The sequence below is a fragment of the Meriones unguiculatus genome, chromosome X (assembly GCF_030254825.1).
Source record: "Meriones unguiculatus strain TT.TT164.6M chromosome X, Bangor_MerUng_6.1, whole genome shotgun sequence".
In the NCBI taxonomy this organism is placed as follows: Eukaryota; Metazoa; Chordata; class Mammalia; order Rodentia; family Muridae; genus Meriones; species Meriones unguiculatus.
The window spans coordinates 66,067,896-66,087,452 of NC_083369.1; the positions used below are offsets into that span (position 1 = coordinate 66,067,896).

The following is a 19,557-nucleotide window of genomic DNA, read 5'->3' on the forward strand; positions in this document are numbered from 1 at the left end:
TTTCACACACACAATATTTAATCTGGGTGTGGTGACACATTTCTTTAATCCAGTGGTTCTCATCCTTCCTAATGCTGCAACCCTTTAATACAGTTCCTCATGCTGTGGTGCCTCCAAACATAAAATTATTTTCAATTCTACCTCAAATATAAAATTATATTCATTGCTGTCTCAAAACTGAAATTTTCTTACTGTTGTGAATTATAATATAAATATCTGATTATGCAGGTTATCTGAAATTCAAATCCCAAAGGGGTAATGACCCACGGGTTTTGAACCACTGCTTTAACCCCAACACTTAGGATGTAGAGGTATTTGGATCTTTGGGACTTCAGGGGCAGCCTGTTCTACACAGGAAGTTCCATCAGTACTAGTACTAAACATGAATTTAACCAGTCTCAGATTGACAAATATTGTGTATTTTCTTTCTCCTGTATGTAGTCCTTACATTTTATGTAGTAACAAAAACAGAAAACACAGAGAAGAAGAAGAAGAAGAAGAAGAAGAAGAAGAAGAAGAAGAAGAAGAAGAAGAAGAAGAAGAAGAAGAATTATCTAGGAGGAAAAAGGGAAGAAATGAGAAGGGGAGAAGAAGAGAAGGGTTGGGGAAAGAATACGCTCAAGATGCAATATATACCTGCAGAGAAATTAACTAGAAAATAGAAGCATGTTCTATACTCTATTCTTCCTATTTCTGCTAACAATGATTGCATTCATGTAGCGTTGGCTTTCTCATGTCTGGCTTATTTCACTTAGTATAATATTCTGTAGATTCAACTAGATGGTTTCAAATGACAGGCCTTCATTATTGTTATTTTTTTATTTTATTCTTTGAGACTCTCGTGCATATAGGAATAGGATATGAAATATCATATCTAACTTTCCATTTCTCCCTTCTGTTCCCTGTGGATCTCCTTCCCTATGTCTACCTCCCAAATCCATGTCTTCTTCTTCAGTTTAAAATAATAGTCTACTAAATCCGTTTAGTGATGCCTATATATGCATGGTATGGGGTTATCCACTAGAGCACGGCCAGCCTATCAGTAGCCACATCTCCAAAGAAGAATAATTGTCCCCTCCCCAGCATTTAGCTTCTCAGTAAGGGGTGGGTGCTAGTGAGTCTGAATGCTATATACTGTACATCTATATTACTGCATTTTCTATTTTTAGGAATTTTATTTTATTTATGATATATGTGTATCTTAGTGTGCATATGTCATGCTGTGTGTGTACCCATGAAGGCCAGAAGACTGTATTGGGTACCCTGGAACTAGAGTTACAGGTGGTTGTGACACTGTTAACTGAACTCAGGTCCTATAGAAAAGAACAAGCTCTCCAGCCCCAATATGTCATATTTTCTTTATCTTTACATCTGTTGATGGACACTTAGGTGGATTCTATACCTTGACTATTGTGAATGATGCTGTAACAAAATAAAGTGATATATTATATATAATTATATATTTTTATTATGTCATTTATATATAATAAAATATCATAAATTATACAATGGAATAAAATATTATCTATTATAGAATATATTATATGTAATATATAAAGTGTTATATATTACACACACACACACACACACACATAAATAAAATTCCTCTCCTTCTAGAGCAGCAGTTGCAGTTAACAGTGTGAAGTATCCCTCTATTGATCATTTTATGGCTTCAAACTATTTTAGTTATGTGATTTAGTACTTGGCTATTTTTGATTTACTATAAAATTTATGTATTAAAAACATATAAAGTCTAAAGTCAAGGTCTCTTCTTCCCTGTACAAACTATTTTCAATCATCTCCCCTACTCAGTTTGGTAAATTGGCGTGCAGTCATTTTTATACACATTAACCTTCTGCTGGAAAGCATGCATACAAATTTTTCATTTTGTCTTCTATACAAAAAGGATCACATTTCATACAATATGAAGTTGTTCTCTTTCACCTAGAAGTGGTTAATGGCTTCTTCAAAAAAAAATGCAGTAGTATATTTCATGTTTCAGAGTATTTCATTTCCTTCTTTTTCTCTTGAATTGTGAAGGGAAGTGAATGGACGCAGTGCTGAGGTTGCCATCTCATGGCTCTTGCAGGCCAAGGGTGTCTGGGTTCTGAGCAGAGTCTAATGGACCAAGTGTTCTGAAATGCCTCTTTCCATCTTCTCCCCACAGCTCCCCTTTGAACTGGAGATTTACTACATCCAGCATGTTATGCTCTATGTGGTCCCCATCTACCTGCTTTGGAAAGGAGGTAAGGCCAGCAAACTGGATGCCTGTGGCATCCTCACAACTTTTCTCTCTCTCTGTTTGGAGGAGTCACACCCTCTTGGGTGCCTGCTAGGATGTTGGGGTGACGCTTGGCTGGGTACCTACAGCATGCTTAATGTCAGGCTTCAGGCACTGGGCAAGTGGGCATGAATGAGGCCTTTAAAGAGTCTGGGGGCTGTTCAGAATCATCCCTTGTAGGTGAGCGTGGTACTGCTGACTGCCTGTCATAGGACCTAGATTTTGGGTTCTTGATGGTGTCCTGGGGTTTGGCATGGCACCCAGCATACTGTGCCATGCTTATGCTTCTATACCCTCTCCTTCCTCTGTCAGTGTGCACTTCAGAGTAGGAGAAAAGGAAGTACTCCACCCTCTCAAGAGAGGGACTTTTCATTTTTGCTCTTTGTATATCCGTGGTCTTAGACCCAGAGATGCTACTTAAAGGGTGACAAGTGCACAGAGTAGGGGATTATAGAATGGAAGAAAGGGGCAGATGAAAGTATCATCTTCGATATAAATGACTACCAATGTCACTTAGGCCAAGAGGGAAGTAGCAGTGACCTCGTAGAGACAGGCTGCAAAGGAAGCCAAAGCTCTGGCGATCTCTGCTGCAGACCGAAGGAAAGGACAGTTTCTGTGCTGTCTGTGATTTCCTGAGGACAGTCCCTGTGCCGTCTGTGATGTCTTGAAATTCTCTAGAAATGGAGGATTTTTATTTCTACCCAGGCACCAGAACCTGCCTGTCCAGGTTGCTGGGACCTTCTGGGTGACAAACCCTAACCTACTGCACCTCAGGCAGCAAAGTTCCATTTCTATCACTTTAAAATGGTCACATGGGACCACATGGGGCCACATGGGACCTTGAGCTCACTTGAGGGTCCTCTTGCTGCTCATCTGCCTCATTCAGATTTGTCTCCTCTTCCCTGTTTACCTCAGGTCTGTTTTCCACACGTTGACTGAATGTTCTTTGTGGCTGCTTTAACTGATGATACCACTGAAGGGCTCATACTGCCAAAGAACTCTTCCCTTTAGTTTGATGTTTTGTTTTTTTTTTTTTTCCTACGGAGCTTCCAGAGAAGTCTGACATTCCTATACCCAGGAGACTCCTGCTGCTTCTCAGCTCTGTCTGTGGTGGCATAGGCAATGGTCTAATAACTGTCAAATTGCAGAAGTTCCTGCATTCCGAATGGAACTAAGACACACAGCTCATAGGAAACTCATTGGCCCTTTCTTCTGAGATGGGTGCTGGGAAGTATGGCCAAACTCAAATGCCTGTCATTGAAACCACTTTGTACTCTGAGATCGCCATCAAAAGCTACTCAGTAGCTGGGTAACACTGGTCTAACATGGAAAAACATCAGGGAGCCAACCCACTTTTTTGTGGGGTGGGAGTGGGGATTCGGGGAGAGACTGCCTGGGATGCTTTACCCTCTAAACAGGGTTAATTCTCCACAGATCTCTGTTTGGTCACTGTGTGTGTTCTTTGAGGTGCTCAGCTGAGGAAACAGGGATTCTGAGTCTTTATGGCAATTTTCTTGCTTTTTTTTAGTGACTCCTTCTCTTCCCCTTGGGAAGAAGCTGTGGCACCAGCAACAGTAGGAAGAGCCACAGTAAATAATAGTAACTCCCTTTTTGTTGATGACTGGTTTGTGCAGAATCTGTGCTATGCATGTTCTTTTTTATGTGCACTTTTGAATAGTCTATTGGTGAATCCTGCTGTGGACAAGAAACTTCAAGCTCTCTCCCACATACAATACTGTCCAAAAGGCCAGTTCTCTTTACCACACCAACCTGGGAGTCTTGTCCTGTGTGTGTCCTTTCTCACCTGCTTCGATTTAACAATTGGGGTTTCAATTCAATTCAACAATGTGGATTTGGTGAGCACTTCTCATGTGTCAGGCATTGAGAGTTGTGAATGGGGGACCTGGAGAAGGTAGAACGTTGCAACACAGCATAGTTAAGTGCTGCAGAGGGGAGTGTATAAACAGAACGGCACTTCCAAAGGTCAGCTCATTATTTCTGTACCATTTCCAAGAAGATTATTGTATATTCTTAGTGAAAATGTGCTGTATCTGAGGTCCCTGACTCATGAGATGCAAAAATAGGACCATAAGAAGGGGTGTGTGCCCTTTTATTGTTTATTGTCACCTGAGTTTGGTGAGGATTTAGGTGACAATACAGAAATAATGTTGTGTTCTTCACTTCAGGTCCTGGGTAAGAGCACCTAACCAATCTATAGAACTTAAAAATGCTGTCTGGATGGTGTAGAGCTATTTCCAGGACGGGTCTTTTCTCTCTCTGTCTCTCTCTGTCTCTCTCTTCCTAAGTCTTTGCTGCCATCTGCTGTTAACTTGGGAATTGTGTGCTTAAAGAGAAAATTCTGAATTTCTTCCAAAGTAAGCTTAGTGATGCTTTTGGTCTAAGGCTTGGGCTCTACTCCTTCAAGAGGAGGCATGAATCTGGAGAGATGGGATGATAAGTCCCTTGTAAACCAAGAAAACACAGTTTCAGGTTTCTATTCTCCCCAAGACTCTGGGAATTTTTCTGAAGTAATCGCTTGGTAGTTTTAATTCAAGATTGCTATCCTGTAGGAATCTCTAGTGCTCAAGAGTACTGTTTGGCATGGGCACAAAGCTCCTGTTCCTGGAGCTAGGTGTAGTACATTGAATGGGAATCCCAGTCCTTCCCCATTTCCACAGAGGCCACATGGCCATTTTTGTCCACAATGTTCATTTTTTCCTGCTCCATCCTTGCCCTTCATTTCACAGTTTCCTTTTCTCCCAATTCTTTGCCTTTGGTATCCTAAACTAAATTTCTTTTTTGTTGTTGTTGTTGTTGTTGTTCTTGTCTTTGTTTTTACTTTTGGATTTGTCATTAACATTTGTGCATTTTTCTTTATTGTATCTTGAACATTGTAGTTATGTATGCACATAGGGCATGCTGTGATGCTACGTACACTGCAGAATGATTGCTACACATATGGTATAAAAGGATTTACTTGTGCTAATCAAATGTCCTTCCTTGGAAATACCCCCTACCTGGCCCGCAGCTCTCTACAGATTCAAGGCTGTACAGTGTATCCTGCCCCATGTGTTGCCTGGTAACTCCACTATCTCCTCTAGGTCATTGCTTCATCTGGACTTCTCCTTTATAATTCTTTCTGCCACCACCACCTCCTCCTCTTACCATCTCCTTCTTCACACTTCTGATTCTCTTGTCTCTACCTTCTGAGTGTGGAACGAGAGGCTCCTGTGCATATCGCCATGCCTGCTTTATGTAGTGACAGAAGCAAACATGGGACCTTGCGCTTACTCGGCAAGCAGTCTGTCACCCTAGCTGGATGCCCAGCCCTTCTGTAATAATTAACCTTTGTCTAACTGAAACTCTCTGGCCCTGGAGACTGTTGACTGCTACCTGCTGGAAGGCTCAGGTTTTGGCCTTCCCAAGTCTCCCTTTCTTTTGGCTTGTTCTCCTCACTGACTATGCTTTCACAAGGTCCTTTTCTGCGTCTTCTGGTACATCTGCTTCCCAAGAGGCACATTCTCCCTTGGAGATTCTGGCACCATTTTGAGTATTTTCATAGCTTTAACTGTCAGATGGTGTGTGAAGCTGGCTGCTGCCACCATCTGCAGCCCTGACTGCAACTAAAATCTATCACCACCACCACCAACAACAACAACCACCACCATCATCCATCATTATCATCTCATCATCATCATCATCATTTATATGTGTGTTTGTGTAGGGAGAGGAAGAGACATATATTGGGGGCTGGGAATTATGTGCCATGCATGCATGTGGAGGCAAGAGAATAGCTTCTGAGAGTGGTTCTTTCCTTCTACCTTTATGTTGGTTCCAGGCATTGAACTCAGATTGTAAGTCCCATGGGAAAAGCTTTTTACCTGCTGAGCCATCTTGCCAGTGGGTCATTAGGCTTATTTTTTTAGAATGCTCATCACCAGTTGTACCTGAGTGCTTCCAACCCACCTGCTTCAGCCTGGCTGCATTTTTGCCCTTTTCACTTCTCCTCCAGAATTTCTGTTTTTCTTATCTTACACAATGACACCACAAAGTCAGTCCAGGTAAAATCTTGGAAGACCCCTGCCCCCAGGATCCCCTCTAACCATCCATCCATTCATCTACTCTCTATTTAGTGCCTTCTTTCAGACAGTCTCCTCATTAGCCACTGAGGTGAGCTAATGAGCAAACTCAGACAGTCCTTCCCACTCAGCTGTTGTGAGCTGGGGCTGGATAGAAATGATTCAGTTATTGAAACAGGGTCAAACAAAGATGAGTGCTGTGAAGGAAGGAAACACACTCTTATAAAGAGAATAAGGCAAAGCAAGTGGATCTTGTCTGGGGCCTTGAGGGAGAGAGAGAGAGAGAGAGAGAGAGAGAGAGAGAGAGAGAGAGAGAAAGAATTCCCTTGAGGAGGTAACACTTAAATGGAGACCAGAAGGATAAGTGGGAGTTTATCAGGCACATAGAGCTTTAGGGACCATGAACTCTTGTGACTGGACAGAATGCATTTTGGCAAGGCTGAGAGTGAGGGAGAAGTCTTGTGACAGTGGATCCAAGCGACAGGTGGAGTCAATAATAAAAAGGTTTTGTGAACCAGTAGAGGTTGGTCTTATTTATACAACACAGGGCAGGCAGTGAAAGTTTTGAGAATGGGCATAATGCTGGCTTATTTTACACATTAATTTTTTTTCAAGCTCCTTTCTATAATTTACAAACCTTAGTTTAATATCTAAAATACAAAAAACTGATACTAAAAGTGTCCTTTCTTCTTCTGTTCCACCTGAGGTAACAACCACTTTGGGGTTTGGCTTATTCTTCCACTGTTTTCTTTCCTACAGTTGACCTTCTGCGTCCACGGCCTCTACTCCATTTGTTTTCTTATTTATGTGTATGCATGTGTGTGTCACAACATGCATGTGGAGGACAGAGGTCAACTTGCAGGATTTGGTTCTTTCCTTCTGCCACATAGAGGTGGGGCTGAGGATCAAACTCAGGTCCCCAGTTTGGCAACAAGGGCCTTTACCCACTGTATCATCTCACCAGCTCCCTGGGTTCTCTTTCCTTCTACATCCCTGGGTTCAATCAAACGTTATTTGAAAATATATTTTTGCAAAAATTTTCTGCACAGAACATGTACAGACTTTTCTCATTATTGTTCCTTAAACAATATAGTATAACAATGTTTAGTATAATGTTTATACAGTATCGGGTATTGTAAATTATCTAGGGATGATTTAAATTATATGGAAGGTTTGTGTATGTTATGTGCAAACAGTGTTCTGTTTTGTATAATCATCTCTAGCACTGCTTATTTTGGTATCTATGTGGATTCCTGGAACCAAGTCCCTTGAATATCAAGGGATAACTATACAAGGAAATGGAAAAAAAAAATCATTCCTTATGACAAACACTTAAAAACAGCATGTCCGCTGCTGCTGTTGTTATTGGGGCTGTTGCTCTGTTTTAGCTTAGAGAACTGTTTCAGCTAGGCTTACAGGTATTTTTCCCTTTGTTTTACATTCTATATTCTATAATATTGGTTTACATTTTATATTCTATAATATTGGTGATAGAAGGTAATGTAATAAGAATAACAGTGCTTTCTCTAACACAAGTAATGCCAGGTATTCCTTCAAGAGTTAGTGCATTTGATCCCAACAACACTTTTAGGGGAGGTATCTCTGTTATCTTCCATTTATGAGGAAATAGATGTTTAGTCAAGACTGTGGGTTGAGGTCCCTTCCCTTTAAATAGTGACATGGGGTTAAAAGAGTGGACCTTAATTTATTTTTTGTTGTGCATTTGGGTTGTTTCTACACAGATTTACTAAGACAGTGATATTTCCAGTCTTTTGTATTTTTGCCTATCTGGTAGGTGAAAAAAGAAACCAAACAAAAAACTATATCAGTTCAATTTTATCAAAAAAGTAATCAGTTCAATTTTATTTTCTGTTTCTTTTTCTTTGAGAAAAGTTAAGCACTTTAGAAACATGTTTGCTTACTGTCTGCTGGCTTTTCCTTCCTTGCTGGAGATGGAACTCAGGGCAGTAGTTTACCACTAAGCCACACTCTTGGACCACCTCCTTCTCTGCACCCCTTTCCCACCCGTGGTTTTTGTTTGTTTTTTTTTTTTTTTTTTTGGTTTTTCGAGACAGGGTTTCTCTGTGTAGCCTTAGCTGTCCTGGACTCATTTTGTAGACCAGGCTGGCCTCAGACTCACAGAAATCTGTCTACTGCTACCTCCCTGAGTGCTGGGATCATAGGCACGTGCTACCACTCCCTGCTTGGAAACTTTTTTTTTAATTAAATTTTTATATTAATTACAGTTTATTCACTTTGTATCCCGTCTGTAGCCTCCTCCCCTTTTCCCTCCTAATCCCATCCTACCTCCCTCTTCTCCTCCCATGCCTCTTCCCCAGTCCACTGATAGGGGAGGTCCTCCTCCCCTTCCCTCTGACCTTAGCTTATCAGGTCTCAACAGGACTGGCTGCAAAGTCCTCCTCTGTGGCCTGAAAAGGCTACTCCTCCCTCAGGGTGGGAGTGGAGCTTTCTTATATATATTTCGGATTGAAGTTGATTCCTCCTTCTTTGAACTCTGTGCCTTCTCTGTGCACTAGCTTTTCTATTCTGTCAGTCTTCAGATACATTGCGTCCCAATAGATCTTTACATGTGGATATTCAGGGTTAGCAGACATTGTGGTTTTAGTCATACAGAATTTCTTTGTAATTTTAATTTCTGTCTTTAATTCGATGGATCCTGGATTTTGAGTTGTGTTAAGAAGTCCTTTCCTTCTCCATGGTGATATATAAACCTATAGTAATCCTCCCTTATTTATCTGTGGGGTATACAGGCCAAGGCTTCCAGTGGGTGCCTGAAACTTCAGGGAGCGCCAAACTTTGTATACACTGTGTTTTTCCTTTGATAATTTCAAATTTCATTTATAAAGTAGGTGTAATAAATAGCTATTACTAAAATAACTATAACAGTTCCTGCTATATAGAACCATTCCTTGGGGTCCATCCCTGGTTGTCACCTTCTTTGGTGATGAGAGTTTTCCATTTACCTTAATACTCCATTCTACTAGATTCGACAAATGTTTCCCTGTTTAGAAGCTTTCAGTTGTTCCCATTATGTCTAGTGCACATAAAGACCTCACATAACCTGGCCTCTAACTTTTCTCCTACCCTATCTGTTTTAGCCTCTTCCTTGCAGTTTGATACTTGATGATACCAGAATCCTTTGTGTGCTCGGAGCTTCCAGTTTGCAGGGCTGCACCTACTGTTGAGAATGGTCTTCTCCCTGCCAGCCTGTGGCCTGGACAATATTCTCTAAACTTCCTTCAGCAATGGCCTTCTCCAGGAAGTACACACAGAAACTCCACCCCCCACTCCATTGGCTGCTTCCTTCTCTCTTGCAGTCCTTCTTCGTCCAACCTGCTGCACAGGTGTCTCTTGTCCCTGTATACTCTGGGCCCCTGAAGGACAGAAAGTTTTTGTTGTTGATTTGAGAGCGGAGTGAGTGAGTGAAGGCTCTGTTTAGACTGTATTAATGCACAGGCACGTACATATAACAGACCAGGCATCTTCTAAGCTGATTTTTTCTTGTCTATGAGCTTCACACTTTCTTTTTACTTTTACTTGTAGAATCCTGATCTCAGTTTATCTCTACCGTCTACTAGACTTATGGGAATCTAGCACACCTGGGGCCCACAACCTTGAATGAAAAAACAAAACAAAAAAAACCCCAAAAACAACTGAATTAACTCCAAGTGAAATGAAGTGTTTCAGTCAGCCATTGAATAACAACAAGAAGCTACAGTTTCTACAACTCTCAAGCATATTTTTCTTAATATAAATCACTGATCTCCTCTTATATTACTTTTGCTGCAAATAGCCCAAAAATGTGTTCTATTTGTCTCAACTTTGAAATGTATATTTTCTATTTGAAAATATTTTCATAACTAGATTTTAATATGATTGATTCCTTTTATAAGTCTCCATGTTCTATGCTTAAAAATTTTATTCAAAGCCAGGCATTGTGGTGCATACCTTTAATCTCAGCACTTGGGTGGCAGAGGCAGATCAACTCTGAGTTTGAGACCAGCCTGGTCTACAAAGCAAGTCCAGGATGGCCAAAGAACCCTGTCTCGAAAAACAAAGAAAATTCAAGGCTGTGGATGTACCTCAGTTGATATGTGGCTTGACCTACCAGTATATGAAACCCTAAGTTGAGTCTCCAATACGACAAAAGCCAGGTGTGTTAACACAATCTTGTAATCCAGCACTTGAGTGGTGGAAGCAGCAGGATAAGGACTTCATGGTCATCCTTGGGTACATAGTGAATTTTGTTCCAGACCCACTTAGGCTACTCAAGACCCCTTCCCCATCTCTCCCTCCCTCTCTCGCTCTTCATATATATTCATATATATATATGAAGAGTCTGTATGCATGTATGTATTCATTGTGAGAGGGAGGAATAGTTATACTTCTTTAAGTGCCCCAAGGAAAACTGAAGGGTGCTTTCTGGAGTTTATTCTGGCATTTAAAAAGAAACAGGCAAGCTGGCTTCTGCACAGCATAGAATCATTAGATTTGGAACCATGGGTTCAAAAATTGATATTGTCAATTGCTAGGGGGCTCTGGCATAAGGGGTCGTACTTTGAGGCCTCTGTATCTGTTTGTCACTTGCAAGCTAGGGGGTAGGACTAGGACCTACCTTCTTGATTATCCTGAGGATCCGCAGAGCTGATGTACATGACAAATTCATACTCCAGCATCTGGTACGTGAGGTGGTTTCCCCTTACTACAGTTATTATTATTCACCACTAATTCTCTTGTGTCTTATGAATTTACATGTGTGTCTTCTTACTAGACTGTGGGCTCCGGGGGTAGGAGGTGGGGATTATGCCTTGATCAATCCTAAAGCCACAAAAGCCTGCAGGGACAGATTGCATGATTAGCAGTGGATTTAGCAGCTTCTGTTCCCTTCTTTGAGATGCTGATTTCTCCCCAGGGCCAGATGCTCCTATCTCCTGACTCTCCTGCTCTGGATGAGCTTGTTGCTTGGGTGTCTCTGCTTTGCCCACTCTAGAGGCTGGTTGCCTGTGGACAGGCAATGCAAACTGGGAGTGCCACAGGCACTTCAAAAGAATATGGTCAGCATGTAACTCCTCACTTTTAGACCCCTTCTTCTAACTTGTTCTCCTTCCTCATCCTCCTTCATTTCCCTTTCAGTTCAGTGCACTCTATTGCAGTCTTCTCCACTGACCAGTTCAGAAGTTCTGGCTTCAAACTCCTTTAAAAGAATGGATACCTTCTGGTCCTTCCTCTCCAGTTCTGCCCTCTAGCCTAGTGTATTTGTTTCCTCACATGCATTTCTGCCTTTCCCATATCCTTTCTGCCGTCCACCATGTCTGTTTGTCATATCATCAGAATGAGCTGTCTAAATCAGCAGCTCAGATCAGATTTTGTCCACTGTTTGTAACTCAACTCTCACCTCGGATATTTCACATGCCTATTTCTCCATGTGACATTAAAGATCACTTAAAGTCTGACCTTGCATAGCTTGATCTTGTTTCCCATCACTTGAACTCTGACCCCAGTACCTAGTCCTTTTGAAATAATCAGTCTGCTGTTCTCCAACCTATTATACACACACGCACACTCACACACACTATAACCTGGTGGACTCCAGGCCCTCCTTTATAAATTAGTTTAAGGGGGCTGACTTTTTTTTTCTGGACGTGTCTTTTATTTAGGCAGTTGGAGAGCATATTTTCCCTTTTATGCCTTTTTCTTTGCACTTTTAATATGTGCATCGAAGGTAACAATTTTGCCACGGTGAGCAGATGTTTATCTGTGTTTCACCACCAGGTGGCGGCAGTCACACATGTTTAATTTCGAACTATGACAAGTTTGGATATTTGTTTTAAATCATTAAATAAATAATAAACATTAAGATCATAATTATTTTTATAATTGAAATGTTGTGGGAGCAAGGGTGACAGTGAAGTCCACAAGACTTCTAGGATTTGGGTCTACGTGACAGGGTAAGATAACAGAGAGAAGATATAGAAGGCAGGAGCATATTTTAAAAAGTGACTTTTTTCCCCTGAGTGCTGTAGCAAAAATACCATGCACTAAATAGCTTATGAACATCCGAAATTATGGTTCCATTCTGCAGGCAGGGAAGCAAAAGGTCCAGGCACCAGCAATCTGTTGAGGGCCCTTTTCTTTATGAGTGCCTCTGTTGGTCTACATACACGCATGTGCCACAGATGAAGAGGTCCTCTTCAACTTATTTTATAAGGACACTGTTCCCATTTAATGCCCCAGGTTTTAGTCGTATCACATTATCAGTGAGGTTTCAACAGAGACTTAGGGACACATATTTGATCTGTAGCAGAAAGGAAATGGTTGGAGTTTGAGTGCTTCTAACCTATTCAGACTGAGTTGTACAGAACACAGTAGGACAGAAAGTTCCAGAAGTGTTTGGGGAATTCTGGGAAGGGTTTGACTTCAGTGTCATTGGTATAAAAGTAGTGATAGAAGTTTTATAATGGATGGGTTCAGCCAGGGGAGCTATGTAGCTGAGGAGGAAAAGGAACCGAGGAGGTAAAAAAAACTCTTGGGGATAAAACAATCTCCAGAGGGTGGACAAAGGGGAAAAAAACAAGGCAGTCAGTAGATTGTAGGAATGGTTGGAGCACCAGAAGGACAGTTTAGTTTTCCTGAAGCTAAGACAGTAGAAGTTTCAGCTGAATGGCAGCAACCAAACCACAGGGGACGAAAGAAGTGCAGCATGACCCAACCTATGGAGAAGACAGGAAATAACAAGTGTCAGCGTGAGGGTCTGTGGACATCACAGAGCCAATGGAAGAAGTTTTCCTCTTCTGCACTTCCATTTTCCCCTCCTGTTCTTCTTTCCTCCCTTCCCTCCATGGTCTCTTCTCCCCAGGACAAGGGCAGTGGTATGAGAAAACTTTGAAAGTATTAAAGTGAAGCAGGATTCAGTGAATTACGAGGTTATGGCACATGCTGAGAATGAAGGGGTTTGGGATTGCATTGGAAATAATGACAGGAGAATTAGGTGATGAGCAAAAGGCAAGAGGAGTCTAGGTTCTTTAAGCACCATCCATGGAACTGGTGTGTGCGTGCGTGCATGCATGTTTGTGTTCTCATGGGTACATGTATGTGAGTGGGTGCATGTATACAGTACATGTGTGTAAGTCAGAGTTCAACCGCCACTGTTGTTCTTTAGGCATCATCCACTTTGTTTTTTGAGAATAGGTCCCTCATTGGTCTGACACTTACCAAGTAGGTGAGGCTAGATAGCCAGTATGCCTCAGGGATCCATCCCTCTCCACCTCTTGATATTAGAAACTTACGCAACAGTACTTGTTTTTTCTTTTATTTATTGGAAATATATTTTATGCTATATATTCTGATCATGGTTTCCCTCCTAGAGTCTTAATACTTTCTCACCCACCTAAGCCAAATTCATAGCCTTTCTTTTTTTCATTAGAAACAAACAAGTAATTTAGCACGCACACACACACACACACACACACACACACACACACACACACACGGAAAAAAAGCCAAAGAAAGAACACAAGAAGCACACACAGAAACCTACACATTCACACTCAAAGAAATCACATAAAAATATAAAATTAGAAACCAGACAAAGCATTGAGAGACAAAACAACAAACAAACAAAAACTCAGAAACACCACTGAGTTCATTTTGGGTTGGCCATCAACTGCTGAGCATGGGGCCTGTCCCTTAGTGTGATTTGTGTTCCCAGTGAGACTCCATTGGAGAGAACTAATTTTTCCTTTGCAAGCACCTATCAATTGGAGATTGATAGCTTCTGTGTTACAAGTGGGGGATTGTGCCTGCTTACCCTCTCAGTGCTGAGACCTCATCTGACCCAGACTTGTGTAGGTGTTATGCACTCTGCCACAATGTCCATCAGTTCATATGTACATCAGTCCCGTTGTGTCTGGAAGGTCTGGTTTCCTTGGTGTCTTCCATCACCACTGGCTTTTACAATCTTTCTGCCTCCTCTTCTGCAGGGTTCCCTGATCCCCTTAAAGAGAAGATGTATTTGATGGAAACATCTCATTTAGAACTGAGTGTCCCAAGGTCTCTCACTCTCTGCACGCTGTCTAGCTGAAGCTCTCTCCATTTGTTCCTGTCTACTGCAGAAGGAAGCTTCCTTTGATGATGGCTGAGCAAGGCACTGATCTCTGAGTATAGCAGAATGTCATTAGGAGTCATTTTATTGCTTTTTAATTTTAGCAGAACAGTAAACACCTGAGTCTTACCTTTTTGTTTCAGCTGTTATATCTGTAGACATGCCAACCACTAACTTCTGAGCAATTGAAATGTTGTGAGTGGGATTGAGGAGTTGAATTCATAACTTGGTTTGAAGTTTAATTTGTGGCAGCATATGGCCAGGTGTCACTGCATTTGACAACCTCATGCTAGAAGATGGGAGAGCAACACAAGAGTGTTCTGAGTCAGAAATTTGGGCATTTTTCTGGTTTCCCTCTGAACCACTCAGCAGCCTGAGTGGAGGAGAAGAGCATCTGGCTTGGAGGGGCTTTTTAAGTCGTACTGATTCTGTTGAATATCAGAGACATAAGGGATGTTCGGGACTGGCAATCTTGCCACCACCTTTCGGCATTGGACAGGTCATCCAAGGAATGACAGTGGAGTGGAACACTGGGTAGCATTTATTCATGTAGCTAACAGATTCCTGCTGTCTACACAGAGGAAAAAAACGGTGGATCCAGCTAAAGTAGGTCCTGCCTTATTCCCCGCCCTGTCAGTAACACTGAGTAGTAGAAAGGACAGACAGGTCTGTCTGTCCAGAGACAGGCTATACTGACGTGTGCGTGATAAAAGCATATTCTGTTCACTATTGAAGTTAGATGACCTGTTTACAAATTCTGCTTTTACAACTTGGCAGCCATGATTGGCCATGTTCCTTAACTTCTCTGTACTCCAGTTTCTTTGCAAAATAAGAATAATAGTTCTTTGCAAAATAAGAGTAATAGTGGTCCTTCCTTATAGGGGTCTAATGAACATTACATGGCATCATATGTATGGAGTGTTTGCAGTAGTGCCTGTTGCATAGGTATGGATGGGTAAGTTGTTCAGTATTATGGAGATGACATCTGCTTATCACTGTGTCAATTAGATAGGGTATAAGCAGTTTCTTCAGCACCCACCTGTAGCATGGGATACCTTGCAGTTACCTACTCTAAGGATTATAAGAGTACAAGGAGAAGGATGAAAAGTCCCTCTGCCCACCAGATCAAATTAAAGGGCTGGTGCCAGAGTTTAAGGTCAAAAGAGTCCAAGCTGAGCTGGGCAGAAAGGAGACCAGGAGTGGAACAAGTAGGTATTTCCACCACCCACCCCCCGTCTCTTTGTCTCTCTTTCTCTCTCTGTCTCCCTCCCTCCCCCCTCTCTCTGTCTCTCTCCAAGGTTGTGGTCAGATAATCCTTGCCAAGGTGAGGCCCATACAAGTTAAAATGGATGGTTGTGAGTCACAATATTCAGTAGACCTGTGGAGGTTCAAGATGCCACAAGGTGAGGATAGCGGAAGAGGCACCCACATGAATGTTGGCATCCCCCTGAATGCTGTTGAGAAAGAGGGTAATGCGAAAAGGGAGTCAAGTGATGTTACTCTTGAGTGAAGATGGTGGTGACTCTGAGGAGGTCATTGGTGATAGTGAGACTTGAAAGAGTGAGATCTTGAAAGGATAAAAAAAAAAAAAGTAGAGTAAGTATTTAGTAATACAGAGGGCCACGGGCATCATTTTCCCCTCTGTCCAGAGGCTGACAGTAGCAATGAAAGTGTTGGAAGGAGCTAGCCCTGCTGAGAACTGCTTCCTAGGGAGACAGAGTCAGTCTCCTTAATGTGAATGGGACTTTGGAGAAAGGTATCAGATTCAGGATTAGTTGCTGGTGGCCTGTTATTCTTCCCTTTCCTGATGTAATTAATGGATTGTTGGGAGGAAAGCAAGCCACAGGGTTGGTGGCTAGAGTATCTGCATACTTTTAACGTAGGCTTGGTCCTTGTCTACTAGGCTGGTGACCAGCTCGGTAGCCCTCCTCATTTAGCTCTCTTTCTTCATCCTGCAGTATTGAGCAGTTGAGTCCTTTGGGTAGTTGTTAGAGCTTTTATTTAGGCACAGGTTCTTAGCCCATGGTCCACCCACAGGATTTAAGGATTCTCCAGATTTAAAGGGGGTGGGGGTAGGGACTTGCAAGCACCAAGTGACCAACCTTTAATGACATCTGTGACACCTGTTGTCCCTGGCCAACATACTGTGCTCCCTACCACACAATAATACCTGAGCCACCTGCAAATACTGCCAATGCTCATCAGCACTTTGAAATTAGGGTGCTTGTCATATTTGCTGGTAAACCTTAGAGCATGCATTTATAAAGTAACATACCTGAATCACAAACCATTATAGTTATTTGGGTGATTCTTTTAACTGTGACACCTTTTGTAATTCTTTACACTTTATGTTTGGGGGAGGACTTCAATATCTCCACGTTGTTGTTCCCTCCTCTGCTTGGTCTCTAGGCTGCAGGAGCGCCCTCTTGCTTGCACCAGAGGGCGCTCTAACTTTAGAATTGGCAAACAAGGTCTTACTGGTGAGGAAGAGGTTGTTTTGAAGTATTAACAATTCTGCAGCCCTTTGGGGGGACAATTCTAGAGACTGGAGTTTAAGAACCCTAGTGTTAGGAAAAGCTACTTTTCCACTTGGTTTTCAGCTTTGTCAGCAGCATGAGAAATGAGGCACAGCACCTACGCTACTCGGTTTCCAGGAACTCCCTGAACCAAAGCTCTTTGTTTGCCTAGGAGCTTCAACACTGATGGAAAGATCATTAGCTTCGGGGTCTACGTTGGGTCTCCTGCTTCTTTGCACCCATCCTGACTGGCAAAGGCTCTGGGAAAGTTCTTAGCATTTAGGCTTCCTGACTCTGTTTCTCTGGACAAGGCTAGAGGAAAGGCTAAGAAACACAGACAATGCAAGAAGGCTCCTGAGGTGGTGGAGGTGGTGGTGGTGGGGGGGTGGAGCTGAGCGGAGGAATTTAAAGTGCTCTGGCCTTACATAATAGGGCAGGTAGGGGAGGCTATAGAAGCCATTGAATTTTCCCTGCTAAGAAGGATGTCACTGGGTCTCCCTGGGAACAAAAGCTTAAGTCGCGCATTTTCTATCTTAATTTTATTACCGTCCAGAAAACACTGCTGTTCCCACCTGGCTATATTGTTTGATCCTTTACTGGTGGCTTTCCCCAGGCCTCTTGGTACAGCCTCAGGTTCCAGGGTTCTCCTTACATTGTGGACTTCCTGTGTTGTCACAAAACCCGAGTTTTGCATCACCCTGAGGTGCTTATCACTTCAGTAGGAATTACAGGCTCCACAGCTGCCTCCAGGGTTCCAGGCCCAGGAAACAGTGTCAGCTGAATCCTGTTATACACTGATAACAATGCAGGTTCTTAGATTCCAGATTGGAGGCCAGCCGCTCCTCAGACCTACTGAATCAAAACCTGCTGTTTTCATCAGTCATCCAGGGAGTTCTATGTTATGGGAGACTGAGTCTCTGCCCTCAGAATGGTTGATACAGAATGAACATTAACCCTTATTGCCTCAAATGATCCAGTAGTCGGCTTCCCCTTGCTCACAGCTCACCAAGGACTCACTTTGTACACAGCACCCAACATGCCTGTATAGCTGTATGTTATGTTTAAATAGCACTTCTGTTCGGTGTGTCTCCATGCTGTTAGATTTTCCATCCCTGCAAGATGAGGGGGAGGGGTCCAGAAGTTTCCTGCTAAAGCGTCCCTCAGGTTTTGAGAGGTTGTAACATGCAACTTGGAAAGAGTGGAAGTTTAGAGCTGACTCTTCAGACTCTAGAACTTCTGTACCTACTCAGAACTCTTCCTTAAGTACTGACTGTGATACTGAGATGAATGAAGATGGGCTTCTAAGATGCCTTAGCCACAGGCCCAGCATGCAGTCAGCCCCCACTGCACACACTGAGGGAAAAAGCTTAGCCTATGAGGGCTCTCTAGCTTTTTGGGGTAGGTGTTGAACACATGCACCTCCTTTGTAAGCACACAGCACACAATTCTCCCCGCCCCCCACCTTTGTAATAAATCATACTAAGTATAGCCCTCATTTGGACTCACTAGGGGCCTAGGTGAAAGGAAATCTAGCACGAGCCTGCATTCAGTGGCTAAGAATATCGAATCTTGTATCCATAGTTATCGTGGAGTTGTATAGGAAGATAGCTTCTGGGTAATTAAAACTGCATTCTTCAATTTGTGTTGGTCACCATGACAAAATACCTGAGGAAGAAACAGCTTAGAAAGTGTGAAGATGAATGTATTCAAATAATGAAAAAAGAATTTTAAACCTCAAGCAGGTCATGTTATTTACTAAATTAAGATAACATCTGCCATCTACGCTTTTAAAAATTATTATCCATTTTGTATACTGGCTGTGGCTCCCTCCCTCGTCTACCTCCCAACCCCACCTTCCTTCCCTCTTCCCTGCCCATGCCCCTTCCCCTAGTCAGCTGATAGGGGAAGACCTCCTCTCCTTCTATTTGACCATAGCCTATCAGGTCTCATCAGGACCGGCTGCATCATCTTCCTCTGTGGCCTGGCAAGGCTGCACCCTCCCCTCAGGGGGAGGTGATCAGAGAGCCTGCCACTGAGTTCATGCCAGAGATAGTCCTTTGTGAAATAGTTCCTGGGTAATTAGGATATTAGGGGAATCAGAAGATCCAAATGATGCATCACCAAGTTTTTTGTATATCATACTCCACATGATACATCTCTATTATGCCAATTGATGTGAAAATTTGGGGAACAATTGTTCCAACACTTAAAAAGGCTACAAATTTTAATTGTATATGGGCCTGTGCATGATAAAGCAGGTCATCATGGTAGAGAAGGCATACATAGTGGGGCAGAAATGCTCTCATCCTGTGATGACAGGAAGCAGAGAAACAAAGAAAAGGGCCAGAGAAAAAGATAGATCTTTTCAGGGCATCCCTTCGGTGAGCCACTTCCCTGCATTAAGTCCACTTGATCATGAATCTTTCAGTGGATTAATGTATAGATTTAGGTTAACAGTATCAAGGTATAGTCATGACACTGGCTCCACCCACACCTTTGGGGGAATACCGCATATTCAAAAAATGATAAAACCTTACAAAGGCGTTAATGGAGCTGTCT

General features: G+C 42.4%; 1 protein-coding gene across 6 annotated transcripts in view; it reads left to right on the forward strand.

The window, feature by feature from the left end:
- Tmem164 (transmembrane protein 164) overlaps positions 1 to 19,557 on the forward strand; it is a 156,886-nt gene that overhangs the window by 118,358 nt on the left and 18,971 nt on the right. For all 6 annotated transcript variants that reach the window (XM_060374995.1, XM_060374990.1, XM_060374993.1 and 3 more), the window contains one exon: positions 2,168 to 2,246. In XM_060374995.1, coding sequence (XP_060230978.1) covers positions 2,168 to 2,246 — 79 coding nt within the window. The remainder of the gene's footprint in view (positions 1 to 2,167; positions 2,247 to 19,557) is intronic.